Below are 16716 nucleotides of genomic sequence, written 5' to 3'. Positions count from 1 at the left end.
TCCCCAATGGCTATCAGGCTTTTGAACCTCCCCGTACTATGCTAACAATAAACCACTCCAGGACCACCAAGATCTGTCTGCACCACTGAAACATTACTTTTATGCACCAATTGCAATTGTGATTAGTTTATCCTTTTATATTTATCATCTCCTTTTCTTTCTGTTGTGTTGATCGTGGAAGGTCATGTGACATCCCTGATTGGAATGTTGATTGGGGAGAGTCATGTGACCTCTCTGGCTAGAACCTATTCAGAAGTCACCTCACCTGTCAATGTGCGGTGAGGCCTATGAGGCTGATGCGTGATTGGCCCCTGCAGCTGATGTATGATTGGTCCCCCAAGTGCCAATCAAGGGTTGGTCCTGCTCACAGGTGGGGCTGAAGTGCAGGCCACATGGGCAGGCCCTGCATGGAAAAAGCCAAGCACATGGAGCCTTGCTCTCTGCTCTTTAGCTGCTACTTTGATCTTAAGAATCAAAGATAAAGTTTGGAAAGTATTCTTCCAAATTTTTTTTTAAAGTAGGGCATTCCCAAAACATTCAAGTCAATGAAGCTTCAAAGATTTTGCACTTATCATATAGTGGATCAACATAAAATAAAAGCGAGATCAAAATACCGACATTTGTAAATACCTAATTTGTAAATATCTAAAAAAAATGACTATTAGGAAGTTTAAATTTTTCTGGCAATTGTTCAAAATTACCTCAAATAAAAAGATCTTTAAAACTTTTAATACTTAATCTAAAGCACTCCTTAAAACTTGTGTCTATCAAAGAAGGTTGAAAATACCTCTGCACTAAATAAAGTCCTCTATTTGTTGATAACAACCTTGATTCTCTTTGAACCCTTCTGAACACAACACTATCTGGTGGTACATTATCATTTAATTTGTACAATTGTCAGTGGTGTTTTGCATTCCTGTGTTGCTGCAGCAATGAAGAATTCCAACTCCTACACATTGTACTTCTGTATATGACAATAAACTTTCACATCACAATTTTTTTTAAACCAAATGTCAACAGATCCTTGATAAACAAGGGAGTGAAAAATTACCACAGCTCGGCACGAATGCAAAGTTGAAGTTGCAATCAAGACTGCTATGATCTTATTGTATTTGGACCAGGCTCAAAGGGCTGCGTGGCCTACTCCTGCATGCAATATGTTCCCATGTTCACAGGGTGCCTTGCAAATTTACGACTTGTACCCTTTATTTTCAGAGAGGCACGGTTAGCATGACACTTATGTTTGAATCCAAAACTGTCGGTAAAGATTATATTTAAATTTAAGACATACGTACAGCACGGCAACGGGCCATTTCGGCTCATGAGCCCGTGTCACCTAATTAACCCACAGCCCCCCAGTACGTTTTGAATGGTGGGAGGAAACCAGAGCCCCTAGGGAAAGCCCATGCAGACACAGGGAGAAGGCACAAACTCCTCACAGACAGCGCGGGATTCAAAAGAGTTTGTATATTCTCTCCACTTCCACGTGGGTTTCCTCCGGGGGCTCTGGTTTCCTCCCACAATCCAAAAATGCACAGCATTAAAAGGTTAATTGGTCACATGGGTGTATTTAGGTGGTGTGGGTTCATGGGCCGGAAGGGCCTGTTACCGTGCTGTGTCTCTGAATTTTAAAAATATTAAGCTCAGCACCTAAACTTAAAAATATTGAAGTCAAAGGAAACCGCAGATGCTCAAACGCAGAACAACAAACAAAATGCTGGAGGAACTCAGCTGGATCTGCAGAGGCAAAAGGTGACACTCGATGTTTGGATTGAGACTGCATCCGATGGTTTCAAGAACCAATAGCGTCAAGAGCAGGCAAACGGAGTGGGGATTTTAAGACATTCTTGCACCCAACAATCACAGCAACACTTACTCACCCCAGAGATTTGAGACAGTGTTCAGAATGCTATTCAAATGGCCCACCCTTGTCTGGGTAGCTGCTACCAAACTTTCCGCACACCCTCTGGAAGACTGTACCAATTTAATCTGTTCGAAACACTCGAATGATCTTTCTGACTGTTCGGTAATTTGAGAATATGGAGCACTAGGTCAGAGGGTTTCTCAGGTTACGATAAGCGAAGACACCTGTCAGATGATGGCGGCCACGGACTGCCCGACAAACAAAAGGTGCTCAGAAACAATTAAAGGTCGGCTCACTCACGTGTAAATCTTTTCCTGCCCAATTGCACTCCTCCCTCCACTCCACAGGAGCTGGCCAGTAAATCTGCAAGATAGAGAACATGAGCAAGTTCAAGCCCCTGTTGAAATGACCCCCTTCCCATCAGAGACAAGGCCAAAGTTCATATTGTCAGAGTACACACATGAGAGCGATTAACCATGCTAAATTCAATAAAAGTTTATTTATTATTTCTCCAACTTCCTACGTGTTGCAGCAAATCTGAAATTATCTTTGTGTTCAGCTTGAAGTTGTCTATCATATCCCCAATTTATTTTCAGGAAGCAAACCTTTTGAAAAATTTTGTTGTTCAGTGCAATGTCAAATAACCTTTTGAGTGTGGTGTTGGTGAAGGATAAATATTGGCCATGACAACGAAATTCTTCCACTCATCTGACAGAAAATCAAGCAAGGAGATTCCCTACAAACGCCATAGCTGTCCATGGCAAAAAAAAGTGAAGAACAATTGGCTGTCATTGGGGATAGTTAAAGCAGAGGTAGATATGTTCTAGATCAGGAAGGGAGGAGAGGGTTACAGGGAGAAGGCAGGAGAATGGGGTTGAAAAGTTGTGGTGGAATGGCGGGATCGACATATAACCATATACAGCACAGAACAGGCCAGTTTGGCCCTACTAGTCCATGCCGGAACAAATCTCCACCCTCATAGTCCCACTGATCAGCACCTGCTCCATACCCCTCCAATCCTCTCCCCTCCATGTAATTATGATAGGTCAAATGACCCAATTCTGCTCCTATGTCTTATGATCTGAGAGCTAGTTCAAGTTTATTATCATCTGACTGTATGTAATACACCTGAACAAAAGAGCGTTGCTTTGGACCACGGTACGTATGCACACACACGAACAAAAGAGCATTTCTCCGGGCCACAGTACACACACCCACAGAACAAAAGAGTGTTTCTACGGACTACGGTGCACAGACGTGCACAGAACAAAAGAGCATTTCTCCGGGCCACAGTACACACACGCACAGAACAAAAGAGCGTTTCTCTGAACCACGGTACACACACGCACACATGGAACAATAGGGTGTTTCTCTGGATCATGGTACACATGCACTGACATACACAGCTCATAATAATCACATATACATATAATTGTATAATTTTAAATATATCTATATTTTGGGATGATTTAACCATAACCATATAACCATTTATGGAGCGGAAACAGGCCTTTCGAGTCCGCACCAGTTCACTAGAACAACACCACTACTTCAAACCTCCCGCTCTCCGCCAATAACCCTCCAACCCCCTCACCTCCATGTACACATCCAACCTTCTCTTAAATGACAGAAGGGACCCTGCCACAACTATCTCATTCGGAAGATCATTCCATTCACTTGGTTACAGGATCCTGTTCATCAATCAAGCAAGATGTGGACCTAAAACATCTTCACTCAGAGGCAGAGCACATCTTCCACTGTGGAATTCAAATAACAATCAGGGACTCATTCAAGGACTCTTATTTGTGCAATTTATTGATTTTCTTTTTGTTCTCTCTGTATTGCCCAGTTTGTTTACATTCATTTTCTGTTTAAAGTTCCTTATTTGTTTACATGTTTACGATGTGTACAGTTTATTTTTTTGCACTACCAATTCTGCCTCGTCAGCAGAAAAAAGGAATCGCAGGCATGTATGGGATGACATGTATGTTCTCTAACAATAAAGCTGACAAAAACTGGATTAGTACAATGATAGCATACACTACTCTGAGATAAAAGCACAAAACGTAGGAGAAACTCAGCAGGTCAAGTAATGTCCTTTAGGCAGCAAAGATTTTTTAAAAATACAGAACCGGCATTTTGGGTTTAAGCCCTTCATCAAAGGACTCTACTCTGAGGACATGGTACCTGAAGAGGTTGTTTATTTTGGCCAGCGTTCACTGCACTTTGTTAACCAGATGAAGCTCTGGATTTGAGTGATATTATGTATTTTGGGAAAAAAAAGATTGGAACAAATGCTTAAATGACAAAAATGCAGCATGTTCAATCTGAGAAACTTAATCAGCAGGCATTTCAAACATTCCCACTGAAAAAGAAATGTTTCATCAGACTAGAAGGGCCGAAAGGCCCTGTTTCTGCACTGTAGTCTAACATGGTTCTATCCCTGCATCATCAAGGCTAACAACATGCTGTGAATTAATACAGACTCTTGCAAGGTTGTCCAGGCTGCTTTATTTCCCAGCCCAATGCAGACCTATTCACCAACTGCTGCATAAATCCAGCATGATTTCCCATGAAACCCTTCACTGAATGGATCCTGCAGGGGGACTGATTTAACCCTTCACTTAGTGGATCCTGCAGGGTGACTGATTTAACCCTTCACTTAGTGGATCCTGCAGGGTGACTGATTTAACCCTTCACTTAGTGGATCCTGCAGGGGGACTGATTTAACCCTTCACTTAGTGGATCCTGCAGGGGGACTGATTTAACCCTTCACTTAGTGGATCCTGCAGGGGGACTGATTTAACCCTTCACTGAATGGATCCTGCAGGGGGACTGATTTAACCCTTCACTTAGTGGATCCTGCAAGGGGACTGATTTAACCCTTCACTTAGTGGATCCTGCAGGGGGACTGATTTAACCCTTCACTTAGTGGATCCTGCAGGGGGACTGATTTAACCCTTCACTTAGTGGATCCTGCAGGGGGACTGATTTAACCCTTCACTTAGTGGATCCTGCAGGGGGACTGATTTAACCCTTCACTGAATGGATCCTGCAGGGGGACTGATTTAACCCTTCACTTAGTGGATCCAGCAGGGGGACTGATTTAACCCTTCACTTAGTGGATCCTGCAGCGTGACTGATTTAACCCTTCACTTAGTGGATCCTGCAGCGTGACTGATTTAACCCTTCACTTAGTGGATCCTGCAGCGTGACTGATTTAACCCTTCACTTAATGGATCCTGCAGCGTGACTGATTTGAGTCTTCACTGAATTGATCCTGCAGGGTGACTGATTTGAGTCTTCACTGAGTGGATCCTGTAGGATGACTGATTTAACCCTTCACTGAGTGGATCCTTCAAGGTGACTGATTTGAGTCTTTACTGAATGGATCCAGCAGGGTAACTGATTGAAACCCTTCACTGAATGGATCCTGCAGGGGGACTGATTTAACCCTTCACTGAATGGATCCAGCAGGGTAACTGGTTGAAACCCTTCACTGAATGGATCCTGCAGGGGGACTGATTTAACCCTTCACTTAGTGGATCCTGCAGCGTGACTGATTTAACCCTTCACTTAGTGGATCCAGCAGGATGACTGATTTGAGTCTTCACTGAATTGATCCTGCAGGGTGACTGATTTGAGTCTTCACTGAGTGGATCCTGTAGGATGACTGATTTAACCCTTCACTTAGTGGATCCTGCAGGGGGACTGATTTAACCCTTCACTGAATGGATCCTGCAGGGGGACTGATTTAACCCTTCACTTAGTGGATCCAGCAGGGGGACTGATTTAACCCTTCACTTAGTGGATCCTGCAGCGTGACTGATTTAACCCTTCACTTAGTGGATCCTGCAGCGTGACTGATTTAACCCTTCACTTAGTGGATCCTGCAGCGTGACTGATTTAACCCTTCACTTAATGGATCCTGCAGCGTGACTGATTTGAGTCTTCACTGAATTGATCCTGCAGGGTGACTGATTTGAGTCTTCACTGAGTGGATCCTGTAGGATGACTGATTTAACCCTTCACTGAGTGGATCCTTCAAGGTGACTGATTTGAGTCTTTACTGAATGGATCCAGCAGGGTAACTGATTGAAACCCTTCACTGAATGGATCCTGCAGGGGGACTGATTTAACCCTTCACTGAATGGATCCAGCAGGGTAACTGGTTGAAACCCTTCACTGAATGGATCCTGCAGGGGGACTGATTTAACCCTTCACTTAGTGGATCCTGCAGCGTGACTGATTTAACCCTTCACTTAGTGGATCCAGCAGGATGACTGATTTGAGTCTTCACTGAATTGATCCTGCAGGGTGACTGATTTGAGTCTTCACTGAGTGGATCCTGTAGGATGACTGATTTAACCCTTCACTGAGTGGATCCTTCAAGGTGACTGATTTGAGTCTTCACTGAATGGATCCAGCAGGGTAACTGATTGAAACCCTTCACTGAATGGATCCTGCAGGGGGACTGATTTAACCCTTCACTGAATGGATCCAGCAGGGTAACTGGTTGAAACCCTTCACTGAATGGATCCTGCAGGGGGACTGATTTAACCCTTCACTTAGTGGATCCTGCAGCGTGACTGATTTAACCCTTCACTTAGTGGATCCAGCAGGATGACTGATTTGAGTCTTCACTGAATTGATCCTGCAGGGTGACTGATTTGAGTCTTCACTGAATGGATCCAGCAGGGTAACTGATTGAAACCCTTCACTGAATGGATCCAGCAGGGTGACTGATTTAACCCTTCACTGAATGGATCCAGCAGGGTGACTGATTTAACCCTTCACTGAATGGATCCAGCAGGTTTTTCTGACTCTGTCAACTGCACATTTGTAACTTGCCAGAAAGTTGTGGGTTCGAGTCCCAGGTCAGGTGAATTCAACATCTGGTGCAGCCTGCAATCCAGTGCAGTGCCGTGTATGTGCGACACTGTCTGAGCTGTGTCTTTTGGCTTAGAAAACGGAGGCCCCTTGGGTAAAAGGAGAGGATCCTGTGGCACTATTTGCAGAAGTCACCTTTTGGATCAGTATAGTGATTTTCCAATCTTGTGTTTCGCTCTGTGTTTGCGATCATCAGACTCTGCTGGCTTGTAAAAAAAAGTCATGTTTGAGAAATAACAACAGAGTTTCAATGTGGGCAAGACAAAAGGAGACAATTGTGGACCTCGAGAGAAAGACGGTTGACCACTCTCCATTACACATCAATAGTTCCGTTGTGGAGAGAGCAGAGAGCACGGTTCCATGGTGTGCATTTAAAGGACAACCTGTCCCGAATCCAGAATACCTCCTCGTAAGTCAGGAAGGCGAGCGGTGCCTTCACTTCTGTAGGAGGTTGAAACGGACACAGCTGCTGGCCCTATCTTGACAACATTTTAGAAGAGCATAAATGAGCGTGTCCTGCCTGGGTGCATCATCGTGTGGTATGGTTGCTGCAAAGCATTGGACAGGAAGTTAGTACAGAGGGTCATCAAAGTGGCTGAGACGGAGGAGTCACGTGATGGAGTAGTGGCCGGACGGTGAACTCCAGCCCTCTCCAGAAAAGTTGGGAAAAACAAAGGAAAACACAAAGGCACAGAAATAAAAGTTACAGAAAAGTGAGTATAAAGGTGGAAAGAAGATGGCGACAAAAAAAGAAAAATCAAAATCAACGGTAAGAAGAGTGGAAGAGAAGACAACGGAGGAAAAAGGTGAAGGCCTTACCTGTCCGAAGAGGCCCGCTGCGGAGAGAGAAACCCGCTCCTTCAGGTCAGTAAATAATGGACTACAAAAATGGCTCGCTGAGCCGAGTAAAAGTGCGCAACCGCGCATGCGCGAGGAGTCGCGCATGCGCGATGCGCATGAAAAAAAACACACCGACGGGAGGGGGGACCAGCTGGGGAGTCGATCTCCACAGCCGGCAACGACAGCTGCAGAACACCTGCAGCAAGAAGAGACCACAGAAGACAATAGAAACAAGAAAGAAGAGAAGAAAAGGCCAACAAAGAAACAACAGATGGCCAACCCAGAGGAAGAAGAAGAGGAAGAGGAAGAGTACAGTGAAATAGAAGAAGAAAAGAGAGGCAAGGTAAAGGATATACTTGCTCTTATTAAGGGATACATGGAGTCATTTAAAGAATGGCAAACACAGGAATTTAATGATTTAAGAAAAAGAATAAACAACACAGAAGAGAAAATGAATAAAATAGATATGACCTTAACAGAAATGGGAAAGAAAATGGACAAGATGGAAGAGCGGGCAGTAGCAGCAGAAATGGAGGTAGAAGACTTAAAAAAGAAATTGGAGGAATCTAATAAAAAAACTAAAGAGACACAAGAACTACTAGCTCAAAAAATAGATACAATGGAAAATTATAACAGAAGAAATAACATAAAGATAGTGGGCCTTAAGGAAGAGGAAGAAGGCAAGAATATGAGGGAGTTTATAAAAGAGTAGATCCCTAAGACCCTAGGATGTCCAGAACTACAGCAAGAAATGGAAATAGAAAGGGCACATAGAGTATTGGCCTCTAAACCACAACCACAACAAAAACCAAGATCTATTGTAGTAAAATTCCTAAGATATACTACAAGAGAAAAGGTACTGGAGAAGACAATGGAAAAAGTAAGAGAGGGCAACAAACCACTGGAGTATAAAGGGCAAAAAATCTTCATTTATCCAGATATAAGTTTTGAACTCCTAAAGAAGAGAAAAGAGTTCAATACAGCAAAGGCAATTTTATGGAAGAAAGGGTATAAATTTATACTAAAGCATCCAGCGATATTAAAAATATTTATTCCAGGACAACAAAACAGACTATTCTCGGATCCAGAAGAAGCACGAAAATTTGCAGAACAATTACAAAAATAGACTGAGGGAGGAAGACGGGTAATGAGAGTAAAAATGATCACGATTGATATGTATGTGGGTAAAGACAAAAATAGACTGAGGGATGAAGACGGGTAATGAGAGTAAAAATGATCACGATTGATATGTATGCGGGTAAAGAGGTATAAGAGTGAATAGAGACAATGTGCATACGTGAATGTATCTGTACTTAGAGGAAAATATAGATAGTATAGACAAGAATTAATAAGGGAAGGTAATGGAATAGAGAGAATAAGGAGGGAACTAAAAGAGTGACCTTTGTGACATATGAAAAGTGAAATCTTTTCTGGGGGGGGCGGGGTGAGGGGAAATAGCGGTCACTGCAAAATCAGTTGACGCTTGCGAGTGGATTCGCAAATCCAAATGGAGAGGGGAGATGTGGTTGTCCGACAAGGGATAAAGGACAACTCAGGAGGGGAAGGGGAGATTGGGGATAAATAAGATAGAAATAGGAGAATAAGGAAAATGTTGGATGTTGTAGGAATGTTGTCTTATAAAGAGTTGAAAATAAGAAAACAGAAATGGAAAAGGAGGAAAGGTAATGATGGAAAAACGGAAAGAGAAGATAAACAAAATATAAAAGGGCTACGCTGAACTATATGACTTTAAATATTAATGGAATACATAACCAAATTAAAAGGAAGAAACTACTAAATTTAAATGAATAAATGTATTCCATTAGAAAAAATAACATATAGGTTAAGAAATAATATCGAAATATTCGAACAAGTATAGGAGCCTTACATTAAATACAATAGCGAAAACCTACCGGGGACAAACATTACCTAAGTTGATGGAAGGAGAAGGAAAGAAAAGAATGGACTCAGTAGAATTTCTGGTGTATTTTTGTTGAATGACAACATTGTCTGACTGGCTTAATGCAACCTAGATTGTATACCTAAAATGGATGAGAGGGGGGGGTGGGGGGGGTGGCTTGGGAGGAGGGGGGGGGGAGAAAAAGTCACTGTATATATGTGAAAAAGAAATAGCGTATATCATGGCTAATGTGATTTATGGTGTGAAAAATAAAAAATTTAAAAAAAAAGAGAAAACCCTGGCTGAGGTGCCAATGCCACAATCGTGGGGGAGAGAGGTCGCTACCACAGCCGGAGGAAGAGTGGTCGCTACCACAATCAGGAGGAGAGATGTCGCTGCCACAATCGGGGAGAGAGTGAGAGGGCTGAAAAGTTTGAAATATTTTGATCCAGTATTTCTCAAGACTCTGGCATGCCCAAAACATATGAATGAATGAAGCATCTCCATTGTTACATTCATCACAACGAAGGAGATACATTCGCAACAAAACAAGATAGTTTGACTTTGGACACGTGAGCCCTATGGACTACGTCAAATTTTAGGACAGAGTGGTGGGCACATAAAGAAGAGGCATTAACCAATTTGAAAATTACATTCTAAGTTTCTTCAGGAATGAAAAGCTGTAGGTCCTGTTCCAGGCTTTTTTTAAAATTTTATCTGGGAGCCTCTTTTATTCCCAACAACATATCATAAATATTAGATATTAAACCATTATAGAAAGGTTGTAAATTAAAAATTACATAAATTCTTAAAAGTCCTCTTAGGAAATTTATGTAATTGAAATTGTAAAAAAAATTTGTAATCTGTAGATAATGAAGAAAAAATGAGTATTTGGTAGACAGTATTTAACAGAAAGTTGCTCAAAGGAAGTGAGACTCCCTTCAACAAATAAATCTTTAAAATATTTAATGTCCAATCTATACCATTCTTTAAAAGTTACATCAATCATGGAAAATTTAACAAAATAATTAGAAAAAAAAGGGATATTTATTGAAATGGAAAGGAGATTCATCCCCTGATCATACAAAGTGGTTATATGACACAATATCCTATTTAAGTTTAGATAAAATCAGAAATAATATTAAAGATGGAAAGTGATTATGAAATTGTGGGACACATTCTTAGAATATTTTTATAATTGGAAGAGCCGATAATTATTATACATTTTGGGAATTCGGGGGACACGGTTGCCAGTGATTCCACGCATCATTATTGATTTTTTTGTCTTTCATTACGAAAAAGAAAACCTTCATTAGAGGGAGGGGATAGATTAGTTTAGTTTGTAGAAAAAAACGAGTTTGTTGTAAATTTTCTAATCATTGCTGCATGTAATAGGTGGACCTCCGGGCAATAGCACCAACTCTCTAGACTGCTGAGTTGAAGACACAGTCCCCTGGATCACTTGATCTCTATTGTCCATCAGCTTCCTGCTGATCTGAGCTTTTCAAATCCAACTGCTCGAGTCACCTGATTCCAATTGCCAGATGCAGCCTTCAGAAAAAAATCTCTGCTGAAGTCTGTACAAGTTCTTTAGATTTTAGGTTTTTTTAAAAAAATATTTCTTTCAATATGAGAACCTAATAAATGGTTCTGATGTGGTTGCATGCATTATGTTTATCACTAGATTGAATTATTACAAGTAACTATAAATGCAGTTATGCAAATTTTCTTAATTACGTATTATTTTTATCTCTCCCTTTTGTATGTATTTACTTGTACACAATTGATTTATTATGTAAATAATGTCATCATTTATTTTGTATGCTCAAATGTTAAAACTCAATAAAAAAATTTAAAAAGAAAGAAAAAATAGGATGAGAGAGAAAATCTCATTAACCAATATATTTTCTAAATTGTATCCACATCCTGAAATTATGTTTAACCACTGGATTATTTTGTTTTATTTTGTTAATTTATTTAGAGATATAGGAAGTGAGGGTCCAAGAAGAGAAATGAGAGAAAATTTTGGAACAGGATTAGATTCCAGAGAGATTCATATTGGACAGTCTTCACGGTTATTATAATATAACCAAAACGTAAGGTTTTATCTATTGTCTGCCCAATAATACAACCTAAAGTTTGGTAAGGCTAAGCCTCCATTCTTCTTAAGTTTTTGTAACTGGACTTTATTTAGGCGAGGATGTTTATTCTTCCATATAGAAGATAAGATTGAGTCAAGGGAATCAAGAAAAAAAAAAGACTTAGGAATCAAAGTCTGAAATAAATAAGGTTGTTTGAGCATTCTTCTTCAAGGAACAAACAGAAGTTAGCCTTGCCCTCCGCTGTCTCCTTAAGAAGTGTAGGTGCTGCTGTGCCTTTCTGACTAGCGAGGAGGTGTTGGGGGCTCAGGTTAGGTCATTCTTTACATTCGTCTACCTTAATTACTTGTTATACATGCATGACAACTTTGTGTACTTCAATACGAGGATATTTAGATTCCCTACAACACTATAATTCTTTACCCCTGAATGTGAACAATGTTCTCCCACTTCAACCATACCAAACATGCAAACCTTAGTTTTCCCCACATTACACCCTGCTAAAATTTTCCCGATTCATTTAAAGTATCTGCATTCCATTACACTTTGCATCCTTTATTCAGGACCTCCTGAATAAAAAGGTGAGGGGAGAGTGGAGGAGGAAAAGCGAGGACAGAGGAAGGATATGGGGAGAGCACAGGCTTACAGGTGAGAGGTCATTGGTAGATGCAGGTGGGATGGTGGAAGATTTTTTCTAAAAACTGAAAGGTGATAGAGGGAAAGAGCAGAGGACCAAGAAGAGTAGTTCTCGAATTGGAAAATGAAGGGAAGAGGGTGGAGAGCTAGATGAAAGGAGACAGGGGGATAGGGAGAGAGATGGGGTTTAAAGTTTAAAACCTTGTTTTTTTATTCTTAATTTTGTGCCTGTCTCTTTAAGAGAACTATTGTTTGTAGTGTTACCATAGTGACTATGGTGTAATATGTCATAATATCTGCCCAAGCTAATGGCTTGCTCTCTTTCTACAAGATGTGAAGGAAGTGTGAGCACGAGAAATTTTTCTTTAAATTTTTTGTATCTCTAAATTTTTGTATCTCTATATATCCTTGTGTTTTATAGCAATCTTTAGCTATTGCTTTTGTTATGACAACCTTTATGTAGTTAGAGTCTAAAGGACTATCTTCATACAGTAAATGATTCATTATTCACCATGATTAAAATTTTGCGGCGAAGCTATGCAAAATGTTTATCTGTTAAATCAACAAATTAAAACTACATAAAGTAACAGCCACAGAGTTTGATTTATTGGATTAAAGTGATGTAAAATATTTGGGAAAATCGCAGCTCCCACTTTGAAAGATGATACTTTGAAATCAGGATATATTAGAATAAGGTAAGTGTCGTCTACATGGAGTGGGGAGGATTATCAGAAATTTGAGGTCGATGCTAATGCCATCTGGTTGGAGAATGCCCAAATGGAATATGAGGGATAATTGGTCTTCCACGCTAATGACCAGAACATGTTGGTAAATGGTAGGCAATGTTTCCGGATTTGTACAAGGTGTTCCTTATGGACCCAGAGGCTGTGGTTGAATTATATGAGAGTGGAACTACCAGATATTCCCAAACCAAATGTCCCCAGATTTGAATAGTGGAATAAAGACGTTGAAATTACTGCATCTTTCCTGTCATCCACACCTCTAAAATTCAACAAATACAGGGAGAAGGGATGCTAGAACATCATGAAGGTCACTGTGTTACTGGCCCAGAGGACCCCAAACCCAGCAGCAATTGAAATTCACCATTACAAATGGTTACTTAAACAAAAGTTACTTTTAATTTTCTTTAAACATAAAAACAGGATAAAACTTTAACATTACTATTAACTTAACTTAACCCCTTTCTAATTCTAAACACATGTGTAGGTTATGTGTACAAGTTCAGAAAAGTTCTTTGATCCATAGTCCACTCTCACCTCACTCTTCCAAGTTCACCGGTATCAGGCAATTGTACTGTGCACAGAATTTAACATTTATGAATTTTCACCAGGTTCTGGTGCTTAAAGGTAATTGGTTCTTGTCGGTTTCAAAGAGAGGTTTGTTGCTCGTTGGACACACACAAACTGATTTCCTCCGATCATCCACTTCAGTGTCTTGCCGAAGAAACTTGCCCCATTAGGGTTTTCCAAATGCTAACCTCTTCTTCAGCAGGACAACACAGAGATCCTTTTTGTTTTCCCTTATTTCAGGAAAAACACTCTAGCCAGCCATTTCCTCTTGTATGGACCACAAGGGTTTTGAACAGACTGAACTAAGAACTCACAACCCGTCTTCAAAATGGGGTTTCAACAAGCTGCCAGCTTGCCATGACTGCAGAAACCAGTTTTCTCTCTCTCTCTTAGAGAAAGCCCATTTGGTCTCTTCTCTCTCCCTGCTTGCAAAACCATACGACCTTCTTAGAACCACAAACTGCTTCCAGACAGATTGCAGCACCAGACCCAAACTTCTGAATCTGTTCATCTGTTACTTTCAAAACAATAATCCATTTACACCTGGTTTTGAAATTCTTAATCAAAGCAGTCTCATTGTTTTATGGTCTTTGCAATCCATCACACGCATTACACAAAAAACACTTTTGAATCTCAGCAGATCACTATTGGAAGCAAAGGGTTTCTCCAGTACTTCTGTGTATTGCACTGTGGCGGTGCACATCATCATGGCGAACCAGCCCCACTTGTATCGCCACATGGCGGAGCAGCCATGGAGAAATGGCGTCGTCAGAGGTTTCTCTCTGACTCCAGCATCCCTTCCAGCGCATACCCTGGGCAGTGATTATGATGTCACAATGGACCAGGTGACTGAGCTCATGCTGCCGCTGAATTTGAATAAAAAGTCATTAATGACCTTCGGTGTGGCAGCAGTGATTTATTTCAGCTCCTGCAAGCACCACAGTGGTGACCCTGATGGGCCCAGATAGCTATCTGGACCCAGCAAACGATGGGCACAGCCGAGGTGTACGCTGTAGCCCTCAAAGACCCCCCTCCCTTCTGGCCGCATAGCCCACGGACGTGGTTTGGGCAGGCAGAGGCACAATTCCACCTCCGCAACATCTCAGCCAACGCCACAAAATTTTACCATGTTGTGGGCACACTGGACCAGGACACGGCGGCGACGGTGGACGACATCATTCACTGGTCACCAGCAGTGGGCAAGTATACTGCCCTCAAAAATCTACTCTTGGGAAAGTTTGGCCTCACTCCCCAGCAGTGTGCTTCCAGGCTCTTACAGCTGGATGGGTTGGGGGATTGCAGCCCCTCAGCCCTCATGGACGAAATGCTGGTCCTGGCGGAGGATCATGAACTGTGTTTCCTCTTCCACCAGATATTCCTTGAACAGATGCCAGAAGATATCCGGCTCCATCTGTCCGGAGGACTTTTCCGATCCCCGCAAGGCCGCAGCCCGGGCAGATTCCCTCTGGCACGCAAAACAAGAGAGCGAGGCAGCCCTCAGCCAAGTCTCCAAGCCAGGGCCCTGCAGTCTGCAGGATACCCCCAAGCTCAAGCTGGAGGGAACCCAGTCAACATGGTGCTTTTATCACCAGCACTGGGGAGTGAAAGGCCGCAAGTGCTGTCAGCTCTGTGACTTCCAAGGAAACGGCCAGACCAACCGCCGTTGATGGCTGCGACGGTTGGTCATGTGAACAACCTCCTTTACATCACTGACAAGTCCATGGGCCGCTGGTTCCTGATGGACACTGGGGCCGAGCTGAACGCTCTCCCCCCTACAGCGCTGGAAACTCGCTCCTGGACTGACCCTGCAGGCTCCGAATGGTTCTACAATCAAGACCAATGACACCCGTAGGGCACAGATACAGATCGGGAATGAAAAGTACACTTGGTGGATCATCCTGGCCTCAGTGGGCACTGCGCTGTTAGGGACTGACTTCCTAAGGGCTCACGGTCTGCTGATGGACATGAGGGGCAGGACGCTGCTCAACACCCGCACCTTTCGCTTGGTGCGCCTAGGCACTGCGGACAACAGACCCAAAAATCGCCATAGTAGACACCACCACAGATGAGTTCGCCAAGATCCTCAGTGAATTCCCTGCCATCCTGAACCCCCTCTTCGACGTGGCCTCCACCTGTCATGGAGTTTTCCATCACATCTCCATGAAAGGCCCCCTTGCTGCACGCCTGAGCCACGTGGTTGCCACCAGAGAAGCTAAAACAGGCAAAGGAGGAATTCTCCAGGTTCCAGGAGCTGGGCATCATTCGGCAGTCGGACTGCGCTTGGGTGGCGCCACTGCACATGGTCCCGAAGTCTTCAGGGGGTTGAAGGCCCTGCGGAGACTACAGATGGCTAAACGACGCCATGACTCTAGACAGGTACCCAGTCCCCCATATCCAGGACTTCGCGGCCAACCTCCACGGCGCGCAGTTCTTTTCAAAAGTCAATCTGGTGCACGGATACCACCAGATTCCAATGTCCCCCAATGACGTTGTAAAGATCGCCTTTCGGCTTGTTCGAATTCCTCTGGATACCATTCGGGTTGAAGAATGCTGCCCAGATATTCCAGCACCTCATGGACACATGGGTAGAGATTTGGTCTTTGTCTTTATCTACCTAGATGACATCCTGGTAGCCAGCCGCAGCCGCGAAGAGGACAAGGCCCTTCTCTGTACCCTGTTCACCCGGCCTCACGGTCAACAAGGTCAAATGCCAGTTTGGAAACCAGACATTGCAGTTCATGGGGCACACCATCTCAGCGTCTGGGGCAGCTCTGGCACCGAAGAAAGTGGCAGCCATCCAGCATTTTCCCAAATCCTCCTCCCTCAAGGAATTCGTTGGAATGGTAAATTTTTACTAGAGATTCATCCCCAACCCCGCCCGCATCACACACCCTCTTTTCGCGCTGATCATGACGAAAGAGAAGACCCTGGCCTGGTCAGAGGAGGCAGACGAGGTCTTCACTGCAATGAAACAGGCCCTCGCAGAGGTGACTTTACTGGTGCACCTGCTCCCGGAAGTGCACATGGCACTCTTGGTCGACACTTCCGCCACGGCGGTCATGGGAGTACTGGAAAAATGGCTGGATGGGCAGTGGCGCCCGTTGGACTTTTTCAGTAAGCAGTTGCGGCCGCCGGAGCTTAAATACAGTGCGTTTGACCGGGAGCTCCTGGCACTGT

General features: G+C 42.9%; 1 protein-coding gene across 3 annotated transcripts in view; it reads right to left on the bottom strand.

Annotated features, from left to right (window-relative positions):
* Window positions 1-16716, bottom strand: part of sema3b (sema domain, immunoglobulin domain (Ig), short basic domain, secreted, (semaphorin) 3B) — a 297012-nt gene that overhangs the window by 122200 nt on the left and 158096 nt on the right. For all 3 annotated transcript variants that reach the window (XM_069936649.1, XM_069936646.1, XM_069936647.1), the window contains exon 4: window positions 2165-2227. In XM_069936649.1, the coding sequence (XP_069792750.1) occupies window positions 2165-2227 (63 nt within the window). The remainder of the gene's footprint in view (window positions 1-2164; window positions 2228-16716) is intronic.

Source organism: Narcine bancroftii, chromosome 5 (genome assembly GCF_036971445.1).
Source record: "Narcine bancroftii isolate sNarBan1 chromosome 5, sNarBan1.hap1, whole genome shotgun sequence".
NCBI classification, from domain to species: Eukaryota; Metazoa; Chordata; class Chondrichthyes; order Torpediniformes; family Narcinidae; genus Narcine; species Narcine bancroftii.
Note: the sequence above shows the minus strand (reverse complement) of the source record. Positions and strands in the feature narration are given on the sequence as shown.